The sequence below is a fragment of the Colobus angolensis genome, unplaced genomic scaffold, assembly GCF_000951035.1.
Source record: "Colobus angolensis palliatus isolate OR3802 unplaced genomic scaffold, Cang.pa_1.0 Scaffold245, whole genome shotgun sequence".
Lineage (NCBI taxonomy): Eukaryota > Metazoa > Chordata > Mammalia > Primates > Cercopithecidae > Colobus > Colobus angolensis.
This window is the reverse complement of record NW_012115655.1, coordinates 3,200,005-3,226,441: the sequence shown is the minus strand read 5'-3', so window position 1 is coordinate 3,226,441 and position 26,437 is coordinate 3,200,005. Positions and strand designations below refer to the sequence as shown.

The window sequence follows — 26,437 nt, the reverse complement described above, 5'->3', positions numbered from 1 at the left end:
AGCGAGACTCTGTCTCAAAAAAAAAAAAAAAAAATACATGATGCAATCATGCAAAGAACTATGCTGAGTGAAAGAAGTCAGATACAAAAGTATATCTATTTTATAGTTTCATTAATCTAAAATTCAAGAAAATGCAAAGTAATCTACTGTTTAGTTTGTAAAGATAATCAGTGGTTGCCAGGAAACAGGAGGGAGGGATTAAGCAAATTTTTGGTGGTGATGGGTAGAGTCATTATCTTGACTGTGGTGACAGATTCATGAATGTATACATATGTCAAATTTATACACTTTACATATGTCCAGTTTATATCAGTTATTACACCTCAATAAAGCATTTAAAGAAATTTGAAGTGTATAACTAAAGCAGTGGTTAGAAGAATTTACAGCCCATATATTATTTTGGAAAATAAGAAAGGTTTAAAATAAAGGATCCAAATTTCCAATTTAGGAAACTAGAAAGAGATCAAAGTAAAACCAAACTAAGCAGGGAAGAAGTAAATAATAAGCAGCAAAAATCAATGAAATAAAAATAAAAATAAACAACCAAGAAAATTATCAGAGTCAAAATTGGTTCTTTGAAAAGATAAATAAAATTGATAATCTACTATGGAGCTTGATCAAGAAAAGGAGACTATAAATTACCAGTATCAGCAATGAAAGAGGATATATTACAACATGCAATATCATTTACAGATATTTAAAAGACAGTAAGAGCCTTTTGTGAATAATTTTATGCCAATAAGCTTGACAAATTAAATGAAAAGGATACATTCCTTAAAAACAGAACTTACACAAATGGACCCAAAACAGAAAATATGAATAGCCTTATATCTATTAAATAAATTCAATTTGTTATCAAACATCCTTTTGCAATGAAAATTCCTAGCCCACAGGGTTTCAGCAGTGAATTCTAGCAAAAATATTAAATATACCGAGACCAGAATATCTACTTGTTAATTTACAGGGGTTAGTCCATTCTCATGGTGCTATTAAAAAATTCCTGTGACTGGGTAATTTATAAAGGAAAGAGGTTTGATTGACTCAGTCCCACATGGCTGGGAAGGCTTCAGGAAACTTACAATCATGGCAAAGGGGAAGCAAATACATCCTTCTTTACAAGGCAGCAGGAGAGAGAAGTGCCAAGCAAAAGGGAAAAGCCCCTTATAAAACCATCAGATCTCATGAGAACTCACCCACTATCACAAGAACAGCATAAGGGTAACCGGCCCCATGACTCAATTACCTCCCACCAGGTCCCCTTCCTGACACATGGAGATTACGGGAACTACAATTCAAGATGAGATTTGTGTGGGGACATGGCCAAACCATATCAAGGGCAAAATATAATTATTACTATAAGTAGTTCAATGGATACTAGATACTATCTGACTAGAATGAGGTACTGGTAAACAGTTACAAGATCTCAAGCCTCTTTCAACTCTAATTATAAGAGACTATAATATAGATGATAAAGATATTTCCTATTACCGTCGCATCACTATTCAAGAAGGACCACGCTGCAGGTTTTGTTTAACCTCTCTGATTTTAAGAATAACTTTAGGAAACACACTTCAGCTCAACAATCAAAACTGCTAGCTGTCCAGACTGTCCTTTCAGATTTAGTAGATCTGCAAAAATTAGACTTGACAGTCTTTGCTGTAACATACCATGACATTCATACTCTGGAATTCACTCCAGATGTACGATGTAGCTTGCTAAAAATGATCCAATTTTAACTTCTGGTATGCTCTTTTTGAAAAGGGAGAAAACAGAAAGCAAAGTAGATATTTAAGCTTAAAAAAGTGACCTCATGAAAGAACCTGCAGACTTTTAGAAACAAGCCAAGAATTAGATGTGCTGGTGGACAATTTATTGGAGAAGGCTGTTCTCTACAGATTAAGTCAGAACATGTTTGAAGTGGCAACAGAAGTGGTCCAGCATCCCTCATGAAAGGCCTTATTTTTTCACTTAACAGGATTCCTTCTGGAAATGCCTCAGGCAATGAAGCTTAAAAGAGACACTTTAAATCCAGGTGTGCAGACACTAGATCTGGGGATATGGATGATATACTAGGCTAGGGTCTTAATAATGCTGAACTTTTTGTGATCTTTGTTAATAAAAAGATTCCTGACTTAATGAAACAATCTGAGCTGAAGTTTAAAAGCAATATGAATTTTTCTTCATCATCTCGTTTTTCATTTTTTGTTTTTTTTGAGACGATGTCTTGCTCTGGTTGCCCCGGCTAGAGTATAATGGCACAATCTCAGCTCACTGCAACCTCCACCTCCTGGCTTCAAGCAATTCTCCTGCTTCAGCCTCCTGAGTAGCTGGGATTATAGGTGCACCCCACTATGCCTGACTAATTTTTGTATTTTTAGTAGAGATGGGGTTTCACCATGTTGGTCAGCTAGTCTCAAACTCCTGACCTCAGGTAATCCACCCACCTTGACCTCCCAAAACGTTGGGATTACAGGCATGAGTCACCACACCAAGCATTTTATTGTTGTTGTTAAAATAGGGCTAGGAATGGTAGCTTATACCTGTAATCCCAGCAATTTGGGAGGCCAAAAGGAGGTTGGCTTGAGCCCAGGAATTTGAGACCAGCCTGGGTAACATGGCGAAACGCCATCTCCACAAAACATTTAAAAATTAGCTTGGAGTGGTGGTGTGCACCTGAGGCCTCAGTTACTTGGGAGGGTGAGGTAGGAGGACTGCTTGAGCCCAGGAAGTCCAGGATGTAGTGAACTATGATCACACCACTGTACTCCAGCCTAGGCAACAGAGTGAGGCCTTTTTAAATCTTTAAAAAAAAAAAGAAAAAGTCTTAATTTTTCTGATTACAAAAGAAATACATGTTCAGTCACGGAAATTTAAGAAATATAACAGCTTCAACAAGGCAAATAAAAAGCACAATCCAATCATACAGCAATAACTGCTATTAAAATTTGGAATCACTGCTTTGTGATCTATGTTGTACATTATGAATGTTTACTTTGACATATCAATATTCTTCTACCATATGATTTTTCATGGCTACAAAGCAGTTCATTCACTGCTTAGACATACCATGACTAATTTAATCCACTGTGGGCTATTGGTACGTTTAGGTTATTTTCAATTTTTAAAAATTATTTTTTAAAATGTTGTATCCTTGTATATAATATTTGGCACACAAACTCGATGATTTCTGTTGGACAGATTCTTGTAAGTCCCTGCTTCAAAGGGTGTAACCATTTAAAAATATATATTACTACTTTTTCTTCAGACAAGATGGGTCCACAAATCCCTTTCCTATAATTCTGACATCCAAAAAGCTCTGAAACCAAAAGGATTGTTTAAAAAATATTTTTCACACCAAAAGTCATCTGGCAGCAAAACCTGGCCTGAACCAAAGTGAGATCATTTATAGTCTTTACCTATCTCTCAAAAGCATTTAATTATGAAATAAAGACTAGTCCATACCAGGAATTGTTGGGAACAGGCCCCCAAATCTGGCCATAAACTGGCCCCAAAACTGGCCATAAACAAAATCTCTGCAGCACTGTGACATGCTCGTGATGGCCACGATGACCACGCTGGAAGGCTGTAGGTGTACCAAAATGAGGGCAAGGAACACCTGGCCCACCCTGGGTAGAAAACCGCTTAAGGTGTTCTTAAACCCCAAACAATAGCATGAGCGATCTGTGCCTTAAGGACATGTTCCTGCTGCAGGTAACTAGCCAGACCCATCCCTTTATTTTGGCCCATCCCTTTATTTCCGGTAAGAAATGCTTTTAGTTAATCTATAATCTATAGAAACAATGCTTATCACTGGCTTGCTGTCAATAAATATGTGGGTATATCTCTGTTTGAGGCTCTCAGCTCTGAAGGCTGTGAGACTCCTGATTTCCCACTCCACATGCTGTATTTCTGTCTGTGTGTCTTTAATTCCTCTAGCGCTGCTGGGTTAGGGTCTCCGCGACTGAGCTGGTCTTGGCAAGTGGTGTCCAAACGTGGGGGCTCAAACCTGAGTCAAAGGGTAGCCAGAGTGACAGCTGGAGAATGTGGAACTAAGCTGGAGGACACCCGAGTACTCTTAAGCAATCCTCGTGGTGAGTAAGAAGGGGAGCTTGGAAGCATCAGGGTAACAATGGGACAAGTGGGCTCTGGTTCATTCCACCTTGGAACCTTTTCACACTAATGATGAGGAGGAATTAGAGTACAATGAAATAACAGAAGAGGTAAGAGAACAGGTCTGTTTGCCAGCTAAAGCTAAAGCAGCAAAGGAGGAAGGAGGAAGGGTAGGTCATCCCTACCTACCCTTCTACACCCCCTCATTATTTTGAAGAAAAAGAGTGGCCTGATCCTCCAGATCTTTCTTTTCCAGAGGATACTGGGTGAAAAGTAGTTGCCCCAGTGACTGTTCAAGCAGCACCTTGAGCAACTGCTCTCAGTTCAATTCAGGCAGAAATTCAGCAAGCTAGAAGAGAGGGTGATTTAGAGGCTTGGCAGTTCCCTGTTAGAATACACCCCTATAATAAATAGGGAAATATTATAGCTACATTTGAGCCTTTCCCTTTTAAATTACTCAAAGAATTTAAACAAGCTATTAATCAATATGGACCAAGTTCTCCTTTTGTAATAGGACTGTTAAAAAATGTTGCTGTTTCCAGTCACATGATTCCTACTGATTGGGACGCTCTTACTCGAGCTTGTCTAACTCCTGCTCAGTTCTTACAATTTAAAACTTGGTGGGCAGATGAAGCTTCCATTCAGGCTGCTCACAATGTCCAGGCCCAACCTCCAATTAATATAACTGCACACCAACTTTTGGGGGTTGGCAGCTGGGTTGGTTTAGATGCTCAAGTGGTCATGCAGGATGATGCCATAGAACAGCTTAGAGGAGTGTGCATTAGGGCTTGGGAAAAAATCACTTCAGGTGGAGAACAACACCCTTCCTTTAGTGCTGTAAAGCAGGGACTGAAAGAACCGTATGCAGATTTTATAGCTCAGTTACAGGAGTCTCTTAAAAAGGTGATTGCAGATTCAGCTGCTCAGGAAATAGTGTTGCAGTTATTAGCTTTTGACAATGTTAATCCTGGTTGCCAGGCTGCTCTGTGACCTATTAGAGGGAAAGCACATTTAGTTGATTATATCAAGGCCTGTGACAGTATTGGAGGTAATCTGCATAAGGCTACTCTGCTAGCCCAGGCAATGGCAGGACGGAGAGTGGATAAAGGAAATATTCCGTTTCCTGGAGCTTGTTTTAACTGTGGGAAGCATGGTCGTACTAAAAAAGCATGTAGAAAAAAATCAGCGAGTCAGGCTGCCAGTTGAAGGAAAAAAAGAAAACTGCTGAGCCTGAAATATGTCCAAAATGTAAAACAGGAAAACATTGGACTAATCAGTGTCATTCTAAGTTTGATAAAGATTGGAACCTGATTTTGGGAAACGCCATGAAGGGCCGTCCCAGGCTCCGTTCCAAACCGGGGCATTTCCAGCTCAGGTCATTCCCTCACCCCTGTACAATGTCTGTCTCCCACCATAGCTGGTAGTGCCGCAGTAGATTTATGGTGTGCAAAATCTATGAGCCTTCTGCCTGGGGAACCCCCACGAAAAGTTCCAACAGCGGTCTGTGGACCCTTGCCAGCAGGGATGATAGGATTACTTCTAGGAAGGTCTAGTTTAAATTTAAAAGGAGTGTAAATACATACAGGAGTCATTGATTCAGATTACAATGGGGAAATTCAAATTGTTATATCTACTTCTGTTCCCTGGAAAGCAGAGCCAGGAGAGCGTATAGCACAGCTCCTGATTGTGCCATATGTGGAAATGGGGAAAAGTGAAATTAAATGAACAGGAGGATTTGGAAGCACAAATAAACAAGAGAAAGCAGCTTACTGGGTAAATCAAATTACTGATGAACATCCCAGCTGTAAAATAACTATTCAGGGAAAGAAATTTAAAGGTTTGGTAGATACAGCAGCGGACGTTTCAATCATTTCTCTACAACGCTGGCCGTCCACATGGCCAATTCAATCTGCTCAATTTAACATAGTTGGAGCTGGTAAAGCCCCTGAAGTATATCAAAGTAGTTATATTGTGCATTGTGAAGGGCCCAATGGACAACCTGGGACTATTCGACCAATTACAACTTCTGTACCTATGAGTTTACGGGGAAGAGACTGATTACAACAATGGGGAGCACAAGTTCTAATTCCAGAATAATTATATAGCCCTCAAAGTTAACATATAATGCATGAAATGGGGTATGTCCCTGGTATGGGATTAGGAAAAAATCTACAAGGTTTGAAGGAACTGCTTCAAGTGGAAAGATGAAGTTCCTGCCAAGGTTTAGGAGATCATTTTTGATGGCAGCCATTGTTAAGCCTCCAGAACCTATACCTTTAAAATGGTTAACAGATAAGCCAATTTGGACAGAACAATGGCCACTAAGTAAAAGAGAAACTGGAGGCTTTAGAGGAATTAGTTACTGAACAATTAGAAAATGGACACATAGCTCCAACATTTTCCCCTTGGAATTCTCCAGTTTTCATAATTAAGAAAAAATCAGGTAAATGGAGAATGTTAACTGATTTAAGAGCCATCAATTCAGTTATACAACCAATGGGGACATTACAGCCAGGATTGCCTTCTGCTATGATTCTGAAAAACTGGCCTTTAACAGTCATAGATTTAAAAGACTGTTTCTTTACTATGCCCTTAGCTGAGCAGGACTGAATGGTTTGCATTTACAATTCCTGCAGTAAACAACCTGCAGCCTGCTAAGCGTTCTCGTTGGAAAGTGTTGCCACAAGGCATGTTAAACAGTCCAACAATTTGCCAGACGTATGTAGGACAAGCAATTGAACCTACTTGTAAAAAATGTTCACAGTGTTACATTATTCATTATATGGATGATATACTTTTTGCTGCTCCCACTTGAGAAATATTACTCCAATGTTATGATCACTTGCAAAATTTGATTTCTCACACTAGTTTAATTATAGCTCCTGACAAAATTCAGACTACTACTCCTTACTCCTACTTAGGGGCCTTAGTAAATAACACTACCATTGTGCCACAGAAAGTAACCATATGTAGGGATCAATTGAAAACATTAAATGGCTTTCAAAAATTACTAGGGGACATTAATTGGATATGACCTTCTCCAGGCATTCCTACCTATGCCATGAGTAATCTGTTTTCTATCCTTAGAGGAGATCCTAGTCTCACTAGCCCTTGGCAATTAACAAAAGAAGCTGAGGCAGAGCTGCAGCTAATCGAAAAGCAAGTCCATAAAGCTGAAATAAATAGATCCATAAAAGACCCTAGATTTGCTAATTTTTCCAACTCAGCATTTACCTACTGGTGTTATTGCCCAAGAGCAGGACTTAGTAGAATGGCTTTTTCTTCCACATACAAATTCACTGAATCTAACTCCTTATTTGGATCAAATCGCTACTATGATAGGAAATGGGAGAACTCGGATTGTTAAATTACATGGATATGATCCTGGAAAAATTACTGTTCCTCTTACGAAGGCACAAATACAGCAAGCTTTTATAGTCTTACTTGGCAAACCCATTTAGCTGACTTTGTGGGTATTCTCGATAACCCTTTTCCTAAAACAAAACTGTTTCAATTTTTGAAATTAACTAATTGGATTCTCTCTAAAATAACTAAATTTAAGCCAACTGAAGGTGCTGGGAATGTTTTTACAGATGGGTCTAGTAACGGTAAAGCTTCTTATTCCGGATCAAAAGGTAAAATTTTTCATATGCCCTATACTTCACCTCAAAAGGCGGAGCCTGTAGCTGTAACTGAGGTATGACTGCTTTTGATATGCCTGTTAATGTGATTTCTGATTCTTCATACATGATTCATTCCACAACGTTAACAGAAAATGTTCAGTTACAATTGCATGCAGATGAACAACTGATGACTTTATTTAGCCAACTGCAAACAGCAGTCAGGAGGAGAATGCACCCTTTTTACATCACTTACATTAGGGCTCATACACCTCTTCCAGGACCTTGAACTGCAGGAAATCAAATGGCTGATCGCTAGTGTCTAATGCTAGACACTTTCACAATTTAACCCATGTTAATGCCTCTGGTCTAAAATGCAGATACAGCATTACCTGGAAAGAAGCTAAAGCTATCATCCAGTGATGCCCAACTTGCCAAATGGTGCATTCCTCATCTTTTACAAGAGGACTTAATCCTTGAGGACTGGAACCTAATTCTCTTTGGCAAACGGATGTCACACACGTTCCCTCATTTGGGAGACTAGCTTATGTAGATGTATGTGTGCACACCTTTTCTCACTTTGTCTGGGCTACATGCCAATCAGGAGAGTCTTCTGCCTGTGTTAAATGTCACCTTTTGCAGTGTTTTGCAGTGATGGGCATTCCAGCTTCTATTAAAACAGATAATGTCCCAGGCTATACTAGCCAAGCTCTACCTACATTTTTCTCTACATGGAATATTAAACACGTTACTGGCATCCCATATAATTCTCAAGGACAAGCCATAGTGGAAAGAATGAATCTCTCCCTGAAACAGCAGTTACAAAAACAAAAAAGGGGGAGAAACAGGGACTATGGGACACCCGATACGCAATTGAATCTAGCATTATTATTATTATTATTATTTTTTGAGACGGAGTCTTGCTCTCCCCCGGGCTGGAGTGCAGTGGCCGGATCTCAGCTCACTGCAAGCTCCGCCTCCCAGGTTTACGCCATTCTCCTGCCTCAGCCTCCGGAGTAGCTGGGACTACAGGCGCCCGCCACCTCGCCTGGCTAGTTTTTTGTATTTTTAGTAGAGAGTTTCACCGTGTTAGCCAGGATGGTCTCGATCTCCTGACCTTGTGATCCGCCCGTCTCGGCCTCCCAAAGTGCTGGGATTACAGACTTGAGCCACTGCGCCCGGCCGAATCTAGCATTATTAACTTCAAATTTTTTGAGCCTGTCTAAAGGCCAGATGCTATCAGCAGCTAAACAGCATCTAAGAAACCAGCTACAAAGACAGAAGCAGAACAACTGGTTTGCTGGAGAGATCTGATAACAAAAAGTTGGGAAATAGGTAAAATAATAACTTGGGGTAGAGGTTATGCTTGTGTTTCTCCAGGACCGAATCAACAGCTGATTTGGATACCATCAAGACACCTGAAACCTTATCATAAGCCAGATGCCGAGCAAGAGATTCTGGGAGGAACCCGAGGACCCCCTGGTTGCAGCCATGTCAAGACTGATGCTGAGGAGGACCCCAACTGTCAAGAGCAACACCCGATGAACACAGCCACCTACTTGGGGACAGATTAAGAAGCTGTCACAGATGGCGGAAGAAAACCTGAGGAAAGCGGGACAACCAGTCACAATGAGTAATTTGATAGTAGCTATGATAGTGGTGATTACCATTGCCATGAATATTCCTTCAACAAGGGCTGACACAGAGAACAATTATACTTATTGGGCATATTTATCAATCTTGGCTGGCAATAATGCCTGGATGTAATCACTTTGACACAGTTACACATGCTTTCTGATCTCAGGATTTACCATAATAAATCTGCTCCTACAATTGAGGCATGCCACCCTCAAAAACCTATTTGTAAATAGGATTGGTTCCAGTTAGAAAAAATCAGTGTACTTGTTTGGGAAGATTGCATTGCAGAAAAGGCAGAGGTGCTGCACAACGATTCCTATGGAATCATTATTGATTGGTCCCCTAAGGGGATGTTTAGCTTAAATTGCACCTCTCAGTCTGGATGCCACGGCCACACTGTGTTCAGCTGGTCTGAACAAAATGGTCAGATGGTAGAAATGGTAAGAAGTATGGCAAGAGTTCCTATTATCTGGAACCATGGCGGTATAGTGGCACCTCAACCTCCAATGATATGGCCTGTTGTAGGAGTTATACATAAGGATTTGTGGAAACTATGAATAGCTCTTAATAAGATCAAAATTTAGGAAAGAATAAAAAAGCATCTAGAAGGACACTCTACAAACTTGTCTTTGGATATTACAAAATTAAAAGTACAAATACTTAAAGTATCCAGGCATAATGCCAGGAACTGGAGTGCTTGAAGGAGCTGCAGACAAATTAGCAGCTAGTAATCCATTAAAATGGATAAAAACACATGGAAGGTCTGTGATTTCAATGATGACTGTGCTTTTAATCTGTGTTGTTTGTCTTTGTATAGTCTGCAGATGTGGATCCTGACTCCTGCGAGAAGTAGCTCACCATGCAAAGCTGCCTTTGCTTTTATCACTTTGCAAAACAAATAAAGGGGACATGTTGGGAACAGGCCCCCAAATCTGGCCATAAACTGGCCCCAAAACTGGCCATAAACAAAATCTCTGCAGCACTGTGACATGCTCGTGATGGCCATGACGACCATGCTGGAAGGTTGTGGGTTTAATGGAATGAGGGCAAGGAACACCTGGCCCACCCTGCGTGGAAAACCGCTTAAGGTGTTCTTAAACCCCAAACAATAGCATGAGCGATCTGTGCCTTAAGGACATGTTCCTGCTGCAGATAACTAGCCAGACCCATCCCTTTATTTCGGCCCATCCCTTTATTTCCTGTAGGAAATGCTTTTAGTTAACCTATAATCTATAGAAACAATGCTTATCACTGGTGTGCTGTCAATAAATATGTGGGTAAATGTCTGTTTGAGGCTCTCAGCTCTGAAGGCTGTGAGACTCCTGATTTCCCACTCCACACACTACATTTCTGTGTGTGTGTCTAATTCCTCTAGCGCTGCTGGGTTAGGGTCTCCACGACTGAGCTGGTCTTGGCAAGGAATGTCATGTATAATACATGCACCATATTAACTTACTTTTTAGCATTTTAAATGCCAGTTTATTGTCTTCTGGCCTGTTTTCTTAAAAATAAGAAATTAGTCATCATTCTTATTGTTGTCTTTGGCTCCTTTTAATATTTCTTCTTCATCTTTGGTTTCAGCAGCTTGACTATGACTATGATGTGTTTGGGTACAGTTTTCTTTATATTTATTCTGCTAGAGGTTTGCTGAATTTTTGACTCTATGGGTTGATGTTTGTTATGAAATTTGGGAAAATTTCAGATACTATTAGGTCCAATGTCCCCAGTTCCCATTCTCTTGCTCCTAATGTTCCAGAAATTCAATTATATATTCTATATTTGCTATATATATATTCATATATTTGTCTATCATATATATCATAGATATATAGTGTACATATATATCTATAATTTATAAATATCTAATTTATATATTAATATATATCTATATAATATAGATATAGTTTGTACATATGATAGACTTCCAGATATTGTTTCACAGGTCACCAAGAGTTTTTTCACTTTCTTCAATTATTTTTGCCTTTGTGCTTCAGTTACAATGATCATTTCTATTGAACTGTATTCAAATTTACTAATTTTTTTCTCAGCGTTAAAAATGCTGTTGACATCTAATAAAATTTTTAGATATGTTTTTTAGCTCTACAATTTACACTTGGTTTTACTTCAGAGTTTCTATTTCTGTCCTGAGGTTTCTCCATGTGTTCAATCATTCTGCTAATCTTTTCCACAAAATACTTTAACATATTTATAATTTCTATGTTAAAGTCCTTAACGGCCAATTCCAGCATCTGAGTCATTCATAGGTCTGCTTCTACTGATGTTTTTTCTCTTGATTATAGGTTACACTTCCCTTCTTCCTCCTACTGATCCTATGAGAGTTTGGGTTTTGGCTTTGTTAGGATTTATTGTGCTTTTGCCCTTAGTCCTGAGAAATCCCTTAGTCCTCAACCATAGCCCTTCTGCAGTTTCAACAGAAAATTTGAGGTATTTATCAATCCCTGTAACACAGCAACATTTACATCCAAAACTCAGCACCAGGCAGCTGCTGAAATCTCTGCTTAGTTCTTCAGGACCTGATGCTGCTTTCTGGAAGCACTGTCTGTCTGTACACAATTTGGAAAACTGCAAAGAGAACTTGGGGCTCCCTCTTCAGTGGCATGCTTCTTTCTGAGATTTTCTCCCTCAATTTAGAGGTGCTTTGGTAGTCTTGTACTTTGACCTCTGTTTCTTCAACCCAGTAAGAATGAGACTTGCTATTCAAACTCTTCTCTCCAGTGCTCCATGGCAAGCTGAGAAGTGCCCTAGAAAAGCTGGTTAAATGTAAAACTCGTCTAGTTTGTTTCTCTTCTTTCAAGGTTTGCATTCCCTATAGTTTCTGCCTGCTTCCAATTGCTCTCTAAACAATGTTTTTTTCATATTTTACCTAGGGCTTATAATTATTAGCAGAAAAGTCATCTAATATAGGCTGCTCTGCCATTACTGGAATTAGAACTCCATTACGTCTCTTCAAAATTTTTTTTTTTTTTTTTTTTAACTCTGTGTCCCTACTTCTTTTAGGATTCCAATTAGATGTATATTTGGCCACTTAAGTTGTTCCACAGTTCACCAATGATCTATTCATTTCTTTTTCTTTTTTGAGATAGGGTCTTGCTTTGGTGCCCAGGCTGGAGTCCCATGGCACAATCATAGCTCACTGCAGCCTTGACCTTCTGGCTCAAGTGATCTTCTTGCCTCAGCTCCTCAGCTGGGACTACAGGCATGTGCCACCATGCTTGGCTAATTTTTTAAAAACTTTTGTAAAGACAGGGTCTCATCATGTTGTCCCAACTGGTCTAAAACTTCTGGGCTCAAGTGATCCTCCTGCCTTGGCCTCCCAAAGTGCTGGGATTACAGGCATGAGCCACTGCACCAAGCCCTGTTCATTTCTGTTTAGTCTTTTTTCTGTGTTTGATTTGGCATAGTTTCTTTTGCTATATTGTTAAGTTCACTAATCATTTCTTCTCCAATGCCCATTCTGCTATTAATCTTATCTAGTATACTCTTCATCTCAGACATTGTAGTTTTAATCTCTAGATGTTCTACTGGTTCTTTCTAACTTCCATATTTCCATTTGACATATGCAATTGTTCTTCTAGCTTCTTGAACATATGGAATACAATTGTAACTTTAAATGTCCTTGTCTACTAATTTTATTATCTGGGTCATTTCTGTGTTAGTTTCAATGGTTGGTTTTTTTCTCATTATCATGGCTTGTATATTCCTGCTTCTGTGCATGCCTAGTAATTTTTGATCAAATACTAGACATTGTGCATTCTATCTTGTTGGGTATTGGATATTTTAATAATTCTTTATACATTGCTAAGCTCTGTTCTGCAATGTGGTTAAAACACTTGGAAATAGTTTTATTTTTTTAGGTTTTTGCTTTTAAGCTTTGTTAGGTGAGATCAAAGTGGCAGTTAGTTTAAAGTTAATTTTTTTCCCCGCTACTGAGGCTAAGAACTTACTTAGTACTCTCAGTGCTACCTTGGGATTTATGAAGATTTCCAGGCTGGCTGGTGGGAGCAAGCATTATTTCTGGCTCTTTGTGAGTCTGGGACATTGTTCAATCTAATCCTTTTGGGTGGCACTTTTTTTTTTTTGACCTGAAGTAGTTTTCTCACACAGTGGGTACGTGGGTAAGTACTAAACTGAATACTCAAAAGTTACCTTCTGCAGATCTATGGAGCCCTCTGTATGGCTCTCTCCTAATACTCCATCCTGCAAACTCTAGCCACCTTGTCTTTCCTGGACTCTGAGCTCTGTCCCCTTGACCCAGAGAGACTAAGCTCTGCCTTGGTTCTCCCTCTCTGAGTCATGGCATGAAAACTTTCTCCAGGGAGTAATCTGGTAGAAATCCTAGGGTTTATGTCATTTGTTTCTTATTTTTCAGGGGTCACTATCTTTCACTGCCTGGTGTCCAATGTCTTATGAACCATTATTTTATATATTTTGCCCCTCCCCCCCCCAAAAAAAACCCCTCCAAATGCATCTTGTCCTGAAGTGAAAGTCTTCATGTTACATTTATAAAATCCAAAAATTCTTAATTCTGAAACATATCTGGTCAAAGTGACTTAGACAAGGGCTTGTGGACTTACACAAATATGCATTCCCACTAGTAGTGCATAAAAAAGTATCTGTCTCCTCACATCCTTATCAATGTAAATGCATACATATTTTTAATGTGTCTCAGTTTAATTATGTATTTTAAAATATTTGCCAGCTTAGTAAGTAAAAAAAATGGTATTGTATAGTTGATTTAGCTTGCATTTCTTTGATCACTGGTAAAATTGCATTTTTTTCACTTTTTATTGGACAACAAAATTTATGTCCTTATCTCATATTTCCATCAAAGCCTTAGTTCTATAAAAATACTAAAAACAATTTCTTGGTATTATTTTCATCCTTAGTTCCGTCTGTATGAAGATTTTTCTGCATCAAAGGGAAATGTACAAATTTACAGAACTTCTAAAGTCTGACTGTTACACAGCTCTGGAAAATAAGTGAGAACTGGGCTGGTAATACAAATCTGGCTATCTATTCATTTTCTACAACTGCAATCACCATTCAGTGTTTCCTAAGAATAAAACCAAACTCTTGATCGAACAAGTCATTTGTCTCCTAATCTAAAGTAGGTTTCCCTCATGTTACTCTCCCTGTAATAGTCTATTCTTTCCCTTTATGTCAATTAAGTACCTATCACAATTTGAAACTATTAATTAGATATAATGCATGCTTACCTGTTTACCAGGGTCTTTAAGGCTAACCAGGCCCTGTCTACCCACTTCTTCAACCTCATTCCTGGCCATTTTCCCTTTTAGGCACTATGTTCCAGCTGCTGATCTTTTTTCAGTTCCTTGAACAAGTCATTTGTCTCCTCAGATCCTTTGTGCTTGCTGTTCTCTCTTGCCTGAAATTTCTTGCCTGAAACGGTTTTCACATGGCTGGTACCACCTTAGCCTTCAAGTCTTGGCTTAAATATTACCTCTGCATATAAAGATTCCCTAACCATCTAAAGTACATTTCCCTCATGCTATTTTCCCTATAATATTCTACTATTTCCCTTTATGCCAATTATGTACCTATCACAATTTGAAGCTATATAATTGATATAATGCTTGCTTATTTAATTATTTATGTCTAGTTCCCTTACTAGATAGCAAGTTATATGATAGTGGGAACTATGGTTATTTTTTTATTCACCAATGTATTGTCATACCAGGAATAGTGTTTGGCTCAATGCAGGTATACATTAAATACTGGCTGAAGTAATGAATCACTTAACATTAAATACTGGCTGAAGTAATAAATCACTTAGTACTACAGTACAATAACAAGATTATTGGAAAATGGGCAAAAGTATCCTCAAAATGCTGCATTTATATTAGGATGATCAATCATCTCTATGCACTTCTGACATATACTAATCTTCATTTAATTTATAAGTTTAATGTTGAAGACACTCTTTTGAGAAATGACACTACTGCTGAACACTGAAATCTCATTTTTTAGTATTTGGTTTAATTATAGTAATATATATTTAATTATAGTAATATAGTATTGATATGACCTATTTATATCAGAAAGCTAATATTCTTTTAAAATGGACAAATGAAAACAGGCATTAATATCACTGTTCCTATTTCATTAAATGGCATGTAAACTGAATCTCCAAGTATAGTGGGAATTCAAAACAATTAAGTAATGTGCAATGGTTAAGAGAAAATTATGGCTAGTGAACATAAATATCATTTACTGAATACTTACTTGGAAGTTGTTCATACTTCCTCCTGGCATTATTTATACATTTACCCCAAAAGACAAAACATTTTCCTAGAGAACAATAAATACCAAGAAATAAAACCAGTTCCAAGTAGTGGGGAAAAACTCAGCTGATTCTGAACAATACTATATAAAACTCCCTAATGAGTGTCTAAGAATGTTCTTGCTTTTGAAGTTTTAAAAGGAATAACAACTTGAATGTTCTGGTACATAACAATGTGTTAGCTTATTACCTACTCTCAAGAACTCCAAGCCCTGTTAATTGAAATCTAGCAAATCTTAGATATTTTTCTTTGAATTTATATCAAGTTGCCTGTTGACTAACAAATACTATTTTTTTAACAATTAATAGCAAGATAATGTCTTCTCATGCTAATCAATGCCAAAGAAGATTGTTATTTGCTACTATGAATTTAATAAAGAAATAATCAAAGGAGAAATTTAAATTATTTGATAGGCCGGGAGCAGTGGCTCACGCCTGTAATCCCAGCACTTTGGGAGGCCGAAGCGGGTGGATCACAAGGTCAGGAGATTGAGACCATCCTGGCTAACACGGTGAAACCCCGTCTCTACTAAAAACACAAAAAATTAGCCAGGTGTGGTAGTGGGCGCCTGTAGTCCCAGCTACTCAGGAGGCTTAGGCAGGAGAATGGCATGAACCCGGGAGGCACAGCTTGCAGTGAGCCAAGATCGTGTCACTGCACTCCAGCCTGGGCGACAGAGTGAGACCCCATCTCAAAAACCATAAATAAAATTAAAAAAATAAATTATTTGATTGAGTAATGTTCGTTGAGAAAATATACTAGAATGTTGAGTACTTCAGTTGAAATTAGTTTCTCCTGTGGGTAGTATGTAGAGAAATCAGAAAGAGAATCAGATGGATTTACAAGGCCTGTTCTATAGACCTGATTTTCAGTAAGCTTGGGGGAAGAAGGAAGAGGGGGAGATAAGGAAAGAAAGTAATTTGGGTCATTTCTCCTTTTTTTGAAGACTAAAAGTGCTTATTCCAGAGGAAAGCAGGCTTTCTGGGGAGTAATCCCCATCACATCTATGTAACCTTGTTGGCAGACAACTATTATGTCTGAATTATTGGTTGCATATATTGACCAGTGATGAAAAAAGCAGTGAGATAGAAGTGGCAGGAAGAAAGACTTTATCTGCCATGACCATAGTTTTGAGGGTAACTCTTGCATCCTGTAGAGCTGAAGCCAGAAACTGAAGAAGTAAAAGTTAATTATCTCACGTCTTGGAAAAAGATGAAATAAAAAGTTATTTGACAGAAGGATCCCATTACAAAGGCAGTGAGGGAACTCCAATGCATTCACCATCTTCTAGGTGTAGAGCGCAACAGGTGGAAGCTGACTGGCTGTTTCAGCTTGATGTCTGAGTCACTCCTCTCCATGCACTGCGTAGGAACTTAACCAGGATGACAGATTTTTAAAGGAAATTAAGGAAGCAAAGTAAAACTTTCTTATAACAAAATTTAATAGAAACCATCATAGTAGAATTAGTATTTTCATTTTAAATTTTCTTATAACTGGAAATGTGAATGGTTCACACAATGGTGAGAAATCTTAATTAGGACTGCCAATATAGTATGGATGTATTTGAAAAATCAGCTTTACCAGGTTTCAATAAAGCCAGAATAAAAACAGATTAGGTTGGTGTTAGGACAATTTGGGGTGATAATGGTCTTACAAACTTGAGATCAAATATTGGCCCTCATTCTCTGAGCTACAGATAGTTCCTACAGTTGTAAAATAAGGATATCACCCTCATAACTTGATGTAAAGACTAACTTACCATAAAACATCTAACACATGTATTTGATAAATTTCATATTCTCTTCCTTCTTATGTTACCTAACCCACTAGATTTTTACAATATCTTATGCAAGAAAATCAAGGGACACAGACAGCTAGAGGAAAATTTAAGAAAAAACAAAATAGTCCTCATTCTGTCTTCCACACAATTACAATAAAGTGTCTAGATTTGATCTTACTGAAGTTTCCTGATAACGAAAATGCTGGGTCATCTTTCCTGTCCTGCAGAATGAGATAGCCTCAGAAACAAACCTGCTGCTGATGTGTAGATTCAATTTTAAAATGGTTTCCCCTGAGAACTGCAACAAGACAAGGATGCCCACTTACATCTATTCAGCTTAGTACTGGAAGTCCTGGCCAGAGCAATCAGACAAGAGGAAGAAAGAAAGGACACCCAATCAGTAAAGAGGAAGTCAAACCATCACTGTTCACCAATGACATGATTGTATACCTAGAAAACCCGAAAGACCCATCCAATAAGCTCCTAGATCTGATAAAGGAATTGAATAAAGATTTAGGATACAAAATTAACATACCCAAATCAGTAGCACTGCTATACACCAACAACAAACCAAGAGAATCAAGAACTCAATCCGTTTTACAATAGCTGCAAGAATAAATAAATAAATACATACATAAATACATAAAATACTTAGGAATATACCCAACCAAGGAGTTGAAAGACCTCTACAAGGAAAACTACAAAACACTGCTGAAAGAAATATAGACGACACAAACAAATGGAAATACCTTTGCTCATGGATGGGTAGAATCCATATTGTGAAAATGACCATACTGCCAAAAGCAATCTACAGATTCAATGCGGTTCCCATCAAAATACCATCATCATTCTAAGTAGAACTAGAAAAAAAAAATCCTGAAATTCACATGGAACCAAAAAAGAGCCCACATAGCCAAAGCAATACTAAGCAAAAAGAACAAATCTGGAGGCATCACATTACCCAACTTCACGCTATACTACAAGGGTATCGTTATCAATACAACATGGTACTGGTATAAAAATAGGAATGGAGACCAACGGAACAAAGCAGAGAAACCAGGTATAAAGCCAAATACTTACAGCTAACTTGTCTTTGACAAAGCATACAAAAACATAAAGTGGGGAAAGGACACCCTATTCAACAAAAGGTGCTTGGGATAATTGGCAAGCCACATGTAGAAGAATGAAACTGGATCCTCAACTCTCACTGTATACAAAGTCAACCCAAGATGCATCAAAGACTTAAATCTAAGACCTGAATCCATAAAAACCCTTCTAGACATTAGCTTAGGCAAAGACTTCGTGATCAAGAACCCAAAAGCAAATGCAAAAAAAAAAGCCCAAATAAATAAATGGAAGCTAATTAAACTAAAAAGCTTCTGCACAGGCGAAGAAAAATCAGCAGAGTAAACAGACAACCCATAGAGTGGGAGAAAATATTCACAAACTATGCATCCACCAAAGGACTAACATCCAGAATCTATAAAGAACTCAAACAAATCAGCAAGAAAAAAACAACCCTGTCAGAAAGTGGGCAAAGGACACGAATAGACAATTCTCGAAAGAAGATACACAAATGGCCAAACATGTGAAAAAATGCTCAACATCACTAAACTATCAGAGAAATGCAAATTAAAACCACAGTAAAACACCACTTTACTCCTGCAAGAATGGACCTAAGAAATAAAAAAAAATTAGATGTTGGCATGGATGTAGTGGAAAGGGAACACGTTTATACTGCTGGTGGGAATGTAAACTAGTACAACCATTATGGAAAACAGTATGGAGGTTCCTTAAAGAACTAAAAGTAGAACTACCATTGGATGCAGCAATTCCATTACCTGGTATCTACCCAAAGGAAAAGAAGTCATTATACAAAAAAGACACTTGTACATGCATGTTTATAGCAGCACAATTTGCAACTGCAAGACGTGGAACCAACCTAAAATGCCCACCAACCAAGGAGTGGATAAAGAAATGTGGTATACATACACCATGGAATACTACTCAGTCATAGAAAGAAACAAAATAATGGCATTTGTACAACCTGGATGGAGTTGGAGACCATTATTCTAAGTGAAGTAACACAGGAATGGAAAACCAAGCATCTTATGTTCTCATTTATAAGTGGGAGCTAAACTATGAGAATGCAAAAGCATAAGAACGATACAATGGACTTTAGGGACTCAGGGAGGGGGGAAGGACTAGAGTGAAGTGAGGGATAAAAAAATACACATTGGGCATAGTGTACACTGCTTGGCTGATGGGTGCACCAAAATCTCAGAAATCACTACTAAATAACTTTTCCAAGTAATCAAAAACCACCTGTTCCTCAAAAACTATGGAAATAAAAAATTTAAAAATAAAATTAAATAAAATGGTTTCCCCTTTCTTGATGCTTGAGAAGGAAGAAATTCAATGAAACAGATTACCTTTCTTCGCTGCAGGAGGTGTGGGGAATAAGGGAAGAGGGCCACCAATGTAATGTAAATGGCTTTCAAAATTTTACACCAATTCATGAAAAATTTCTCAAGAAAACATGGAATAAAAGTGAATTTCCTAAACATGATATAAAGGTTACATACTAAAATTCTACAGTTAACATTATACTTACCAATGAAAAAATATAATGCCATAAGTATTGGCACACGTAAGTACTTAACTTGGTCCTTGCTTGCCTAATGAGCCTCACCTCATATCACTCTCTCTGACCCTCTTGATTCCATTCTGCTTACCTTCTAATTCTGTGTTTATTCCATGTATTGTTTCCTCTGCCTGCAATACTCCCCTTGCTGTCTACCCTTGCACTTAAACTTGTCTAGCTTACTCCTCTTTTTTTCCCTTCAAGGGAAGCTAACATGGCACTTCTAGGAAGCCTTCCATGATCCCTCATACCTATTTCATATCTACTCATTATCTTACAGCATAGTTCATCTGTAAGTACTTGCGGTATAATAAAAATACATATATTTGGCCTTTGTCTTAGGTTCCCGGCATACAGCTCCTAAAACAAGTGGAATCTCCTGAGTGATGAGAGTGTCTTTTGCATGAGAATAAGATGACTGGTGACTGGAGACCCCTAGGTAGCTTCAGCATGGGGGCTGGGTGTCAGAAAGACCAAGCCATGGTTAGAGGTTTGCAACTTTCAGCCCCATCTCCCAACCTGTGCAGAGGGGAGAGGGGCTGGAGATTGAGCTCAATCATAAATGGCCAATAATTTAAACAGGCATGACTACATAATGAAACCTCCAGAAAAACCTGTAAATGGTGGGGTTGAGGAGTTTATAGGTTAGTGCAGACATTGATGTGCTAGGAAGGTGCTAGGCCCAGAAAGGGCATGGAATCTCTACCACTCCTCATCCCCCTTCCCAACCTTGCCCTATGCATCTCTTCCATTTGGTTCTTCCTCAGTCGCATCCTTTATAATAAATTGGTAAATGTAAATAAAGTGTTTCCTGAGTTCTGTGAGTCATCCTAGTGAATTATGGAACCCGAGAGGGGGTCATGGGGACCACTGAATTTGCAGCCAAGTCAGAAAAAGTAGGTAGACTGAGTACTTTGTGACTGGCATCTAAAGTGAGGACTGTCTTTTTTTTTTTTTTTTTTTTTTTGAGACGGAGTCTCACTGTGTCGCCCAGGCTAGAGTGCAGTGGCCGGATCTCAGCTCACTGCAAGCTCCACCTCCTGGGTTTATGCCATTCTGCCTCAGCCTCCTGAGTAGCTGGGACTACAGGTGCCCGCCACCTCACCTGGCTAGTTTTTTTGTATTTTTTAGTAGAGATGGGGTTTCACCGGGTTAGCCAGGATGGTCTCGATCTCCTGACCTCATGATCCGCCCGTCTCGGCCTCCCAAAGTGCTGGGATTACAGGCTTGAGCCACTGCGCCTGGCCAGGACTGTCTTATGGAACTGAACTCTTAAACTATGGAGTCTCTAACTCTAGGTAGTATTAGAATTGAACTGAATTGCAGTCAGAAAAAACTTGAGAGTACTTAGTCAAAAATCCTTTTATAATTTCATTGACTGTAAACTCTGCAAGACAAGACCATGTTTGCCTTGTCTACCATTTTATCACCAGGCACCAGGCAAGTGCCTATCACACTGTTCAGTACAAACTTGGGGAAGGTATAAATGGAAAGGCTACCACTGGAGAGTAGAAGTTCTACATTGTTATCTGGAGAGATGTTAGTCATGAGGTTTTCCCAGGCTTTGCTTCTAATACAATGCTGATGGCTGATGAAACAAAAAGAGAGGCCGGGTGCGGTGGCTCACACCTGCAATCCCAGAACTTTGGGAGGCCGAGGCAGGTAGATCACAAGGTCAGGAAATCGAGACCATCCTGGCTAACACAGTGAAACCCTGTCTCTACTGAAAATACAAAAAGTTAGCAAGGCGTGGTGGCATACACCTGTAGTACCAGCTACTCAGGGGGCTGAGGCAGAATGGTGTGAACCCAGGAGGTGGAGCTTGCAGTGAGCCGAGATCACACCACTGCACTCCAGCCTGGGCAACAGAGCGAGACTCCATCTCAAAAAAAAAAAAAGAGAAAAGTAACAAGCCCAACTTTTCACTATGTGATGTGAGGGCCAATTATAGGATAGGGTAGCACAGAGGAAGGAATGGGAAGCCGAAAATATGATACTACTTCAAAGAGGAAGTATAGCTGAGTAGAGCACAATGATCAAGTCCCCGTCCCAGTAACTTCTCCACATTGAACCCCTTGTGTTGTCAAGCTCTGTTCTCCTGAAAACTATCAAGCGGTAGAGTTCAAATTCTGCTCCACTGCCTGCTTTAAAAAAAAGGCTGTAAAATACATAAAATTATCATCTAGTCCAGCAGTCAGACTCCAAAGGCAGTGAAAGAGCATATGTGCATGCACCTTGTCCATCATCAGCCCTACTTAAAAGTCATAATTCTGCACTCTTAATATAGGTACTCATTGGTACTTGCAAGTATTCAGTCGTATTTGCTGGGCTGTTACTGTGTCAAAGGGTCTTAAAAACAGGCTCATGTGTGTACACCTCATCTGTCCAACTAGATCTTCAGCCTTTTAAAGGCAGAAAATATCATCTGTTGCTCTCAAATTCATGTTTTTTTCTGTACTGAGTAGAGAAGAGAGGCTCTTCAAACACCAAATAGGACTGAAAAGAACATTTCATGTACCCAATACCCATCAGGTAAATTTGTTGAGACCTATGGGAACCAAAGAAAATGAAAACCAGGCCCAAATGACATTGGTAAGAAAAGACCATCTCCATTTTGCCATGAAAACAAGTCTTACCTGTGATGGGGTTATCCTTCCCTTTTTAATTTCAGATGAATTTTCACTGAGTTTTCCTACTTTGTTACTTGAGCTGCATTTGTAGCATGTCCATCTTGTTTGGCCCTCAATTTCCATGGTGCATTCTTTGTTTTGAAGGCAGAATGAGTGATACAAATGGCCACAGCTGCAAAATGAAGGCAACGAATGTGTCCTTTTTACTATCACAAAATCCATCAACATAAGCTTGTAAGTGTACTTAGAAGCAATAAAGATATCTAACAAGTAGAAAGGCACTGATGGCTGTACAGGGTAAGAAACAAGAAAGGAATGTACTTGCTGCTGTCCTCTCTTTTTAAAAATCCACATTCATATATTTGTATACTTATGTTGTGAGTACAAACAAATCACTGTTCTCTGACTACAAACTACCCAAAGGATGAGTTGAACTTCTGTTCATTTACCAAACTATGAAATATGGATGGCATTTTCAGATAGTCTGAAAAAAATGCAACGGGGGGCTGGGCATGGTGGCTCATGCCTGTAATCCCAGCACTTTGGGAGGCCGAGGCGGGCAGATCGGCTGAAGTTAGGAGTTTGAGATCAGCCTGGACAACATGGTGAAACCCCACCTCTACTAAAAATACAAAAAATTAGCCGGGTGTGGTGGCAGGTACCTATAATCCCGGCTAGTTGGGAGGCTGAGGCAGAAGAATTGCTTGAACCCGGGAGGCAGATGTTGCAGTGAGCCAAGATCGTGCCACTGCACTCCAGCCTAGGCGACAAGAGCAAAACTCTGTCTCAAAAAAACAAAGAACAAAACAAAACAAGAAAAACAAAAAATTAGCCAGGTGTGGTGGCACACACCGGTAATCCCAGCTACTCAGGAGGCTGAGGCACGAGAATCGGTTGAACCCAGGAGGCAGAGGTTACAGTGAGCTGAGATTGCGTCACTGCACTCCAGCCTGGCAGACAGAATGAGATTCCATCTCAAAAAGAAAAAAATAAAATTAAAAAAAGGCAACTGGAAAAAATCATAACTATTTAAGTAGCTTGATAACAACAATTTGAATTTGGTCTGATCACCAAATTCAAGGCAAGGGTTGTGATTTGATTAAACATTTACAAAAATGTCACTGCTGTAGTAAATCCTTACACTATTCATATAAAGAAATTCCCTATTGATTACATTAAATGACTATATCAGCCTCCCAGAAGTTGAGTACTGAGAATAATTCTCAGCCATCTACACTGATTTGTCTTCATTTCTCTAACCTAAAATGTTGGACATTTCAGAAATCAATCCTTTTCTTTTCTATAGTCTTTATATTCTTTTTCTTTTTTCTTCCTATCTCTCTCTCTGTGTGTGTGTGTGTGTGTGTGCATATATATATATATATATATATATAAACTGATCCGTCTGCTTTCCCCCTTGATCTCTCTAGTCCTTTAACACAACAGTCAGCGTAATCCTTAAGACATAGGTCAGATCATGTCACCGCCCCAGTCCTCAAAATCATCCAATGGCTTCGCATCTCAGAGTAAAAGTCTCACTTTCATTATAAAAATGAGTTAGATTTGGGCCAGCTCCTACATGATTTGGCCTCTGCTCCTCTGAAGTCTCTTTCACTGTCCCCTTCCTTGGCTGCTGAGGTGCCACTAGCCTTACTCACTAGTCCTCCAGAATGCCAAGGCTCTCCCGCCTCACGGTCTCTGCACTCGGCTCTTCCGCCTGGTGTACTCTCTTCTGAGGTTGCGCAGCCACTTCCTTTAGATTCCGTCAAATGTCATTTAAACAAGAAGGCTTTCCGGGCTACTCTATAAATTAGTAGCTCCCAACATTCCTTTTTCTCTATAACATAGCTTGTTTTTATTCATGTAACTATTAATTATTTTTCTATTAATTAATTTTTAAGTTGTCTGTTCATAAGTCACCTTAACAGTGAGCCTTTCCCTGACCAACCTATATAAAATATCTGCATCCACCACCAAACATTGTATCTTCTTTAACATTTTTTTCCCCCGTGATAGTTATCAGTATCTGGCATTTCACTTGTTGGCTTATGGTCTATCCCTGACACTACAATGTAAATTCCATGAGGGTAGAGCCTTGTTTCGTTCCTCCTGTATCCTATCCCCTTGAATAGCAGCTCACATACAGCAGGTGCTCAATAAATATTTCTCGCCTGAATGGGCTCTTCGTGTGAAGAAAACTACCTCCTCTTCCAACCATCAAGTCTACCAATCTCCATGCAGAGCTAACATTCAGATAGTGCTTACTCATGCCAGGCACTGTTACAAGTGCCTTATATAAATCATTTCATTCAATCCTCACAAAACCCTAGGAGGTAGGTACTATTATCCTATTTACAGATGAGGAAACTAAAATATAAAGAGGTTAAATAACTTGTCCAAGGTCTCACAGCTGGCATGTAGCAGAGTCAATATCTGAACTCAGGAAGTTTGGCTCCATGGCCATATCGTGTTACCTCTATCCATACATTCTAGATGAGCTGTCTTTGCTCCTGAGACCAACACCTTCATTCTGCACTAGGGTTCTTCTCTCTTTGCAATGTAGCTTAAATATCATATGCTGACAACTTCTAAATTAAAATTTTCCAGTCTCAACACATCTCCAGATTTCTGACTTGAAGAACTGTCTAGCTGGCATCCCTACTTGATGTCTAACAGTACACATCACACCTAACACGTGCAAGACGAAACTCTTGATTTCCCCACTTCCTTGTATCTTCTTCATCTTAGACAATGGTACATGTTTACCCAATTGCTCAGACCAAAGACTCATTTTTCTCTCATATTCCGCATCTAATACACCAGCAAATTATCCCTACCTTTAAAGGATACTTGGAATCCAAACACCTCTCAGCACCCTTGCTCCTTCCTCTCTTGTTCTGCTCAAAGGTCACGTCCTCAGATATGCCTTCCCTCATTTAATAGCACTTGTCCTGAACAGGTCATCCTTCTATCCATTTGTCCTGCGTTTTGTTTTTCTCCAAAGCTCTTATTCCTCTGTATTTATGTCTCGCCTGGGCACCCTAACCTCCACCCCAATGCAGAATGTAAGGTCTGTGAGGGCAGGAACTTGCCTATCATGTTCATTGCTAGAATGACTGCCTGTCTGTGTATCCATGTGTATTCTTGCCTGATAATGCCACAGACGTACATGTACCATACATGTAACATTTATTTCCCTTTCTTACCTAAAGACAATAATTTCATCAGCCATTTCTTGGCGTCTCTTGTACTGTTGCAAACATATAGAGCAGTAATCTTGTTTGGGATTCAGTCCTCTGGTGACCGAAGCTCTCAGGTTACACAATGACCAATGGAGATCTTGGTTTAGAAGGCTAGTTGTTGTTTCCAGCAGGGTCTATGAAACAACAAAACAAAAAACAAACAAACAAAAGGTTATAAAATGAAAGAGATAGAGAAGATGGATGGTGAATAGCACTTGTTTAGTTTTCAACTACCAACAACTAAAATTGGAACACATTATAAAGGGATAAAATTGTTGAAACCAAAAAAATCAAAACCTCACAAATTCAAGCAGTTAACCTCAATGTGCAGAGTAATGGTGAGTGTATACGTTATGAGATTCTCAAGTCTGTCATTAGTTTCTACTGAGAAATGTGAGCTCTGCCATTCTGCAGCTTAATTCAGTATTGATGGCTTTCAAATGACTAGAT

The 26,437-nt window shown here is 39.1% G+C and overlaps 1 protein-coding gene across 1 annotated transcript in view; it reads right to left on the bottom strand.

The window, feature by feature from the left end:
- Window positions 1-26,437, bottom strand: part of VPS8 (vacuolar protein sorting 8 homolog (S. cerevisiae)) — a 251,525-nt gene that overhangs the window by 35,171 nt on the left and 189,917 nt on the right. Inside the window, exons 43-44 of the mRNA XM_011945863.1 lie at window positions 25,952-26,121; window positions 22,752-22,917 (exon numbers count right to left, since the gene is read on the bottom strand). Coding sequence (XP_011801253.1) covers window positions 22,752-22,917; window positions 25,952-26,121 — 336 coding nt within the window. The remainder of the gene's footprint in view (window positions 1-22,751; window positions 22,918-25,951; window positions 26,122-26,437) is intronic.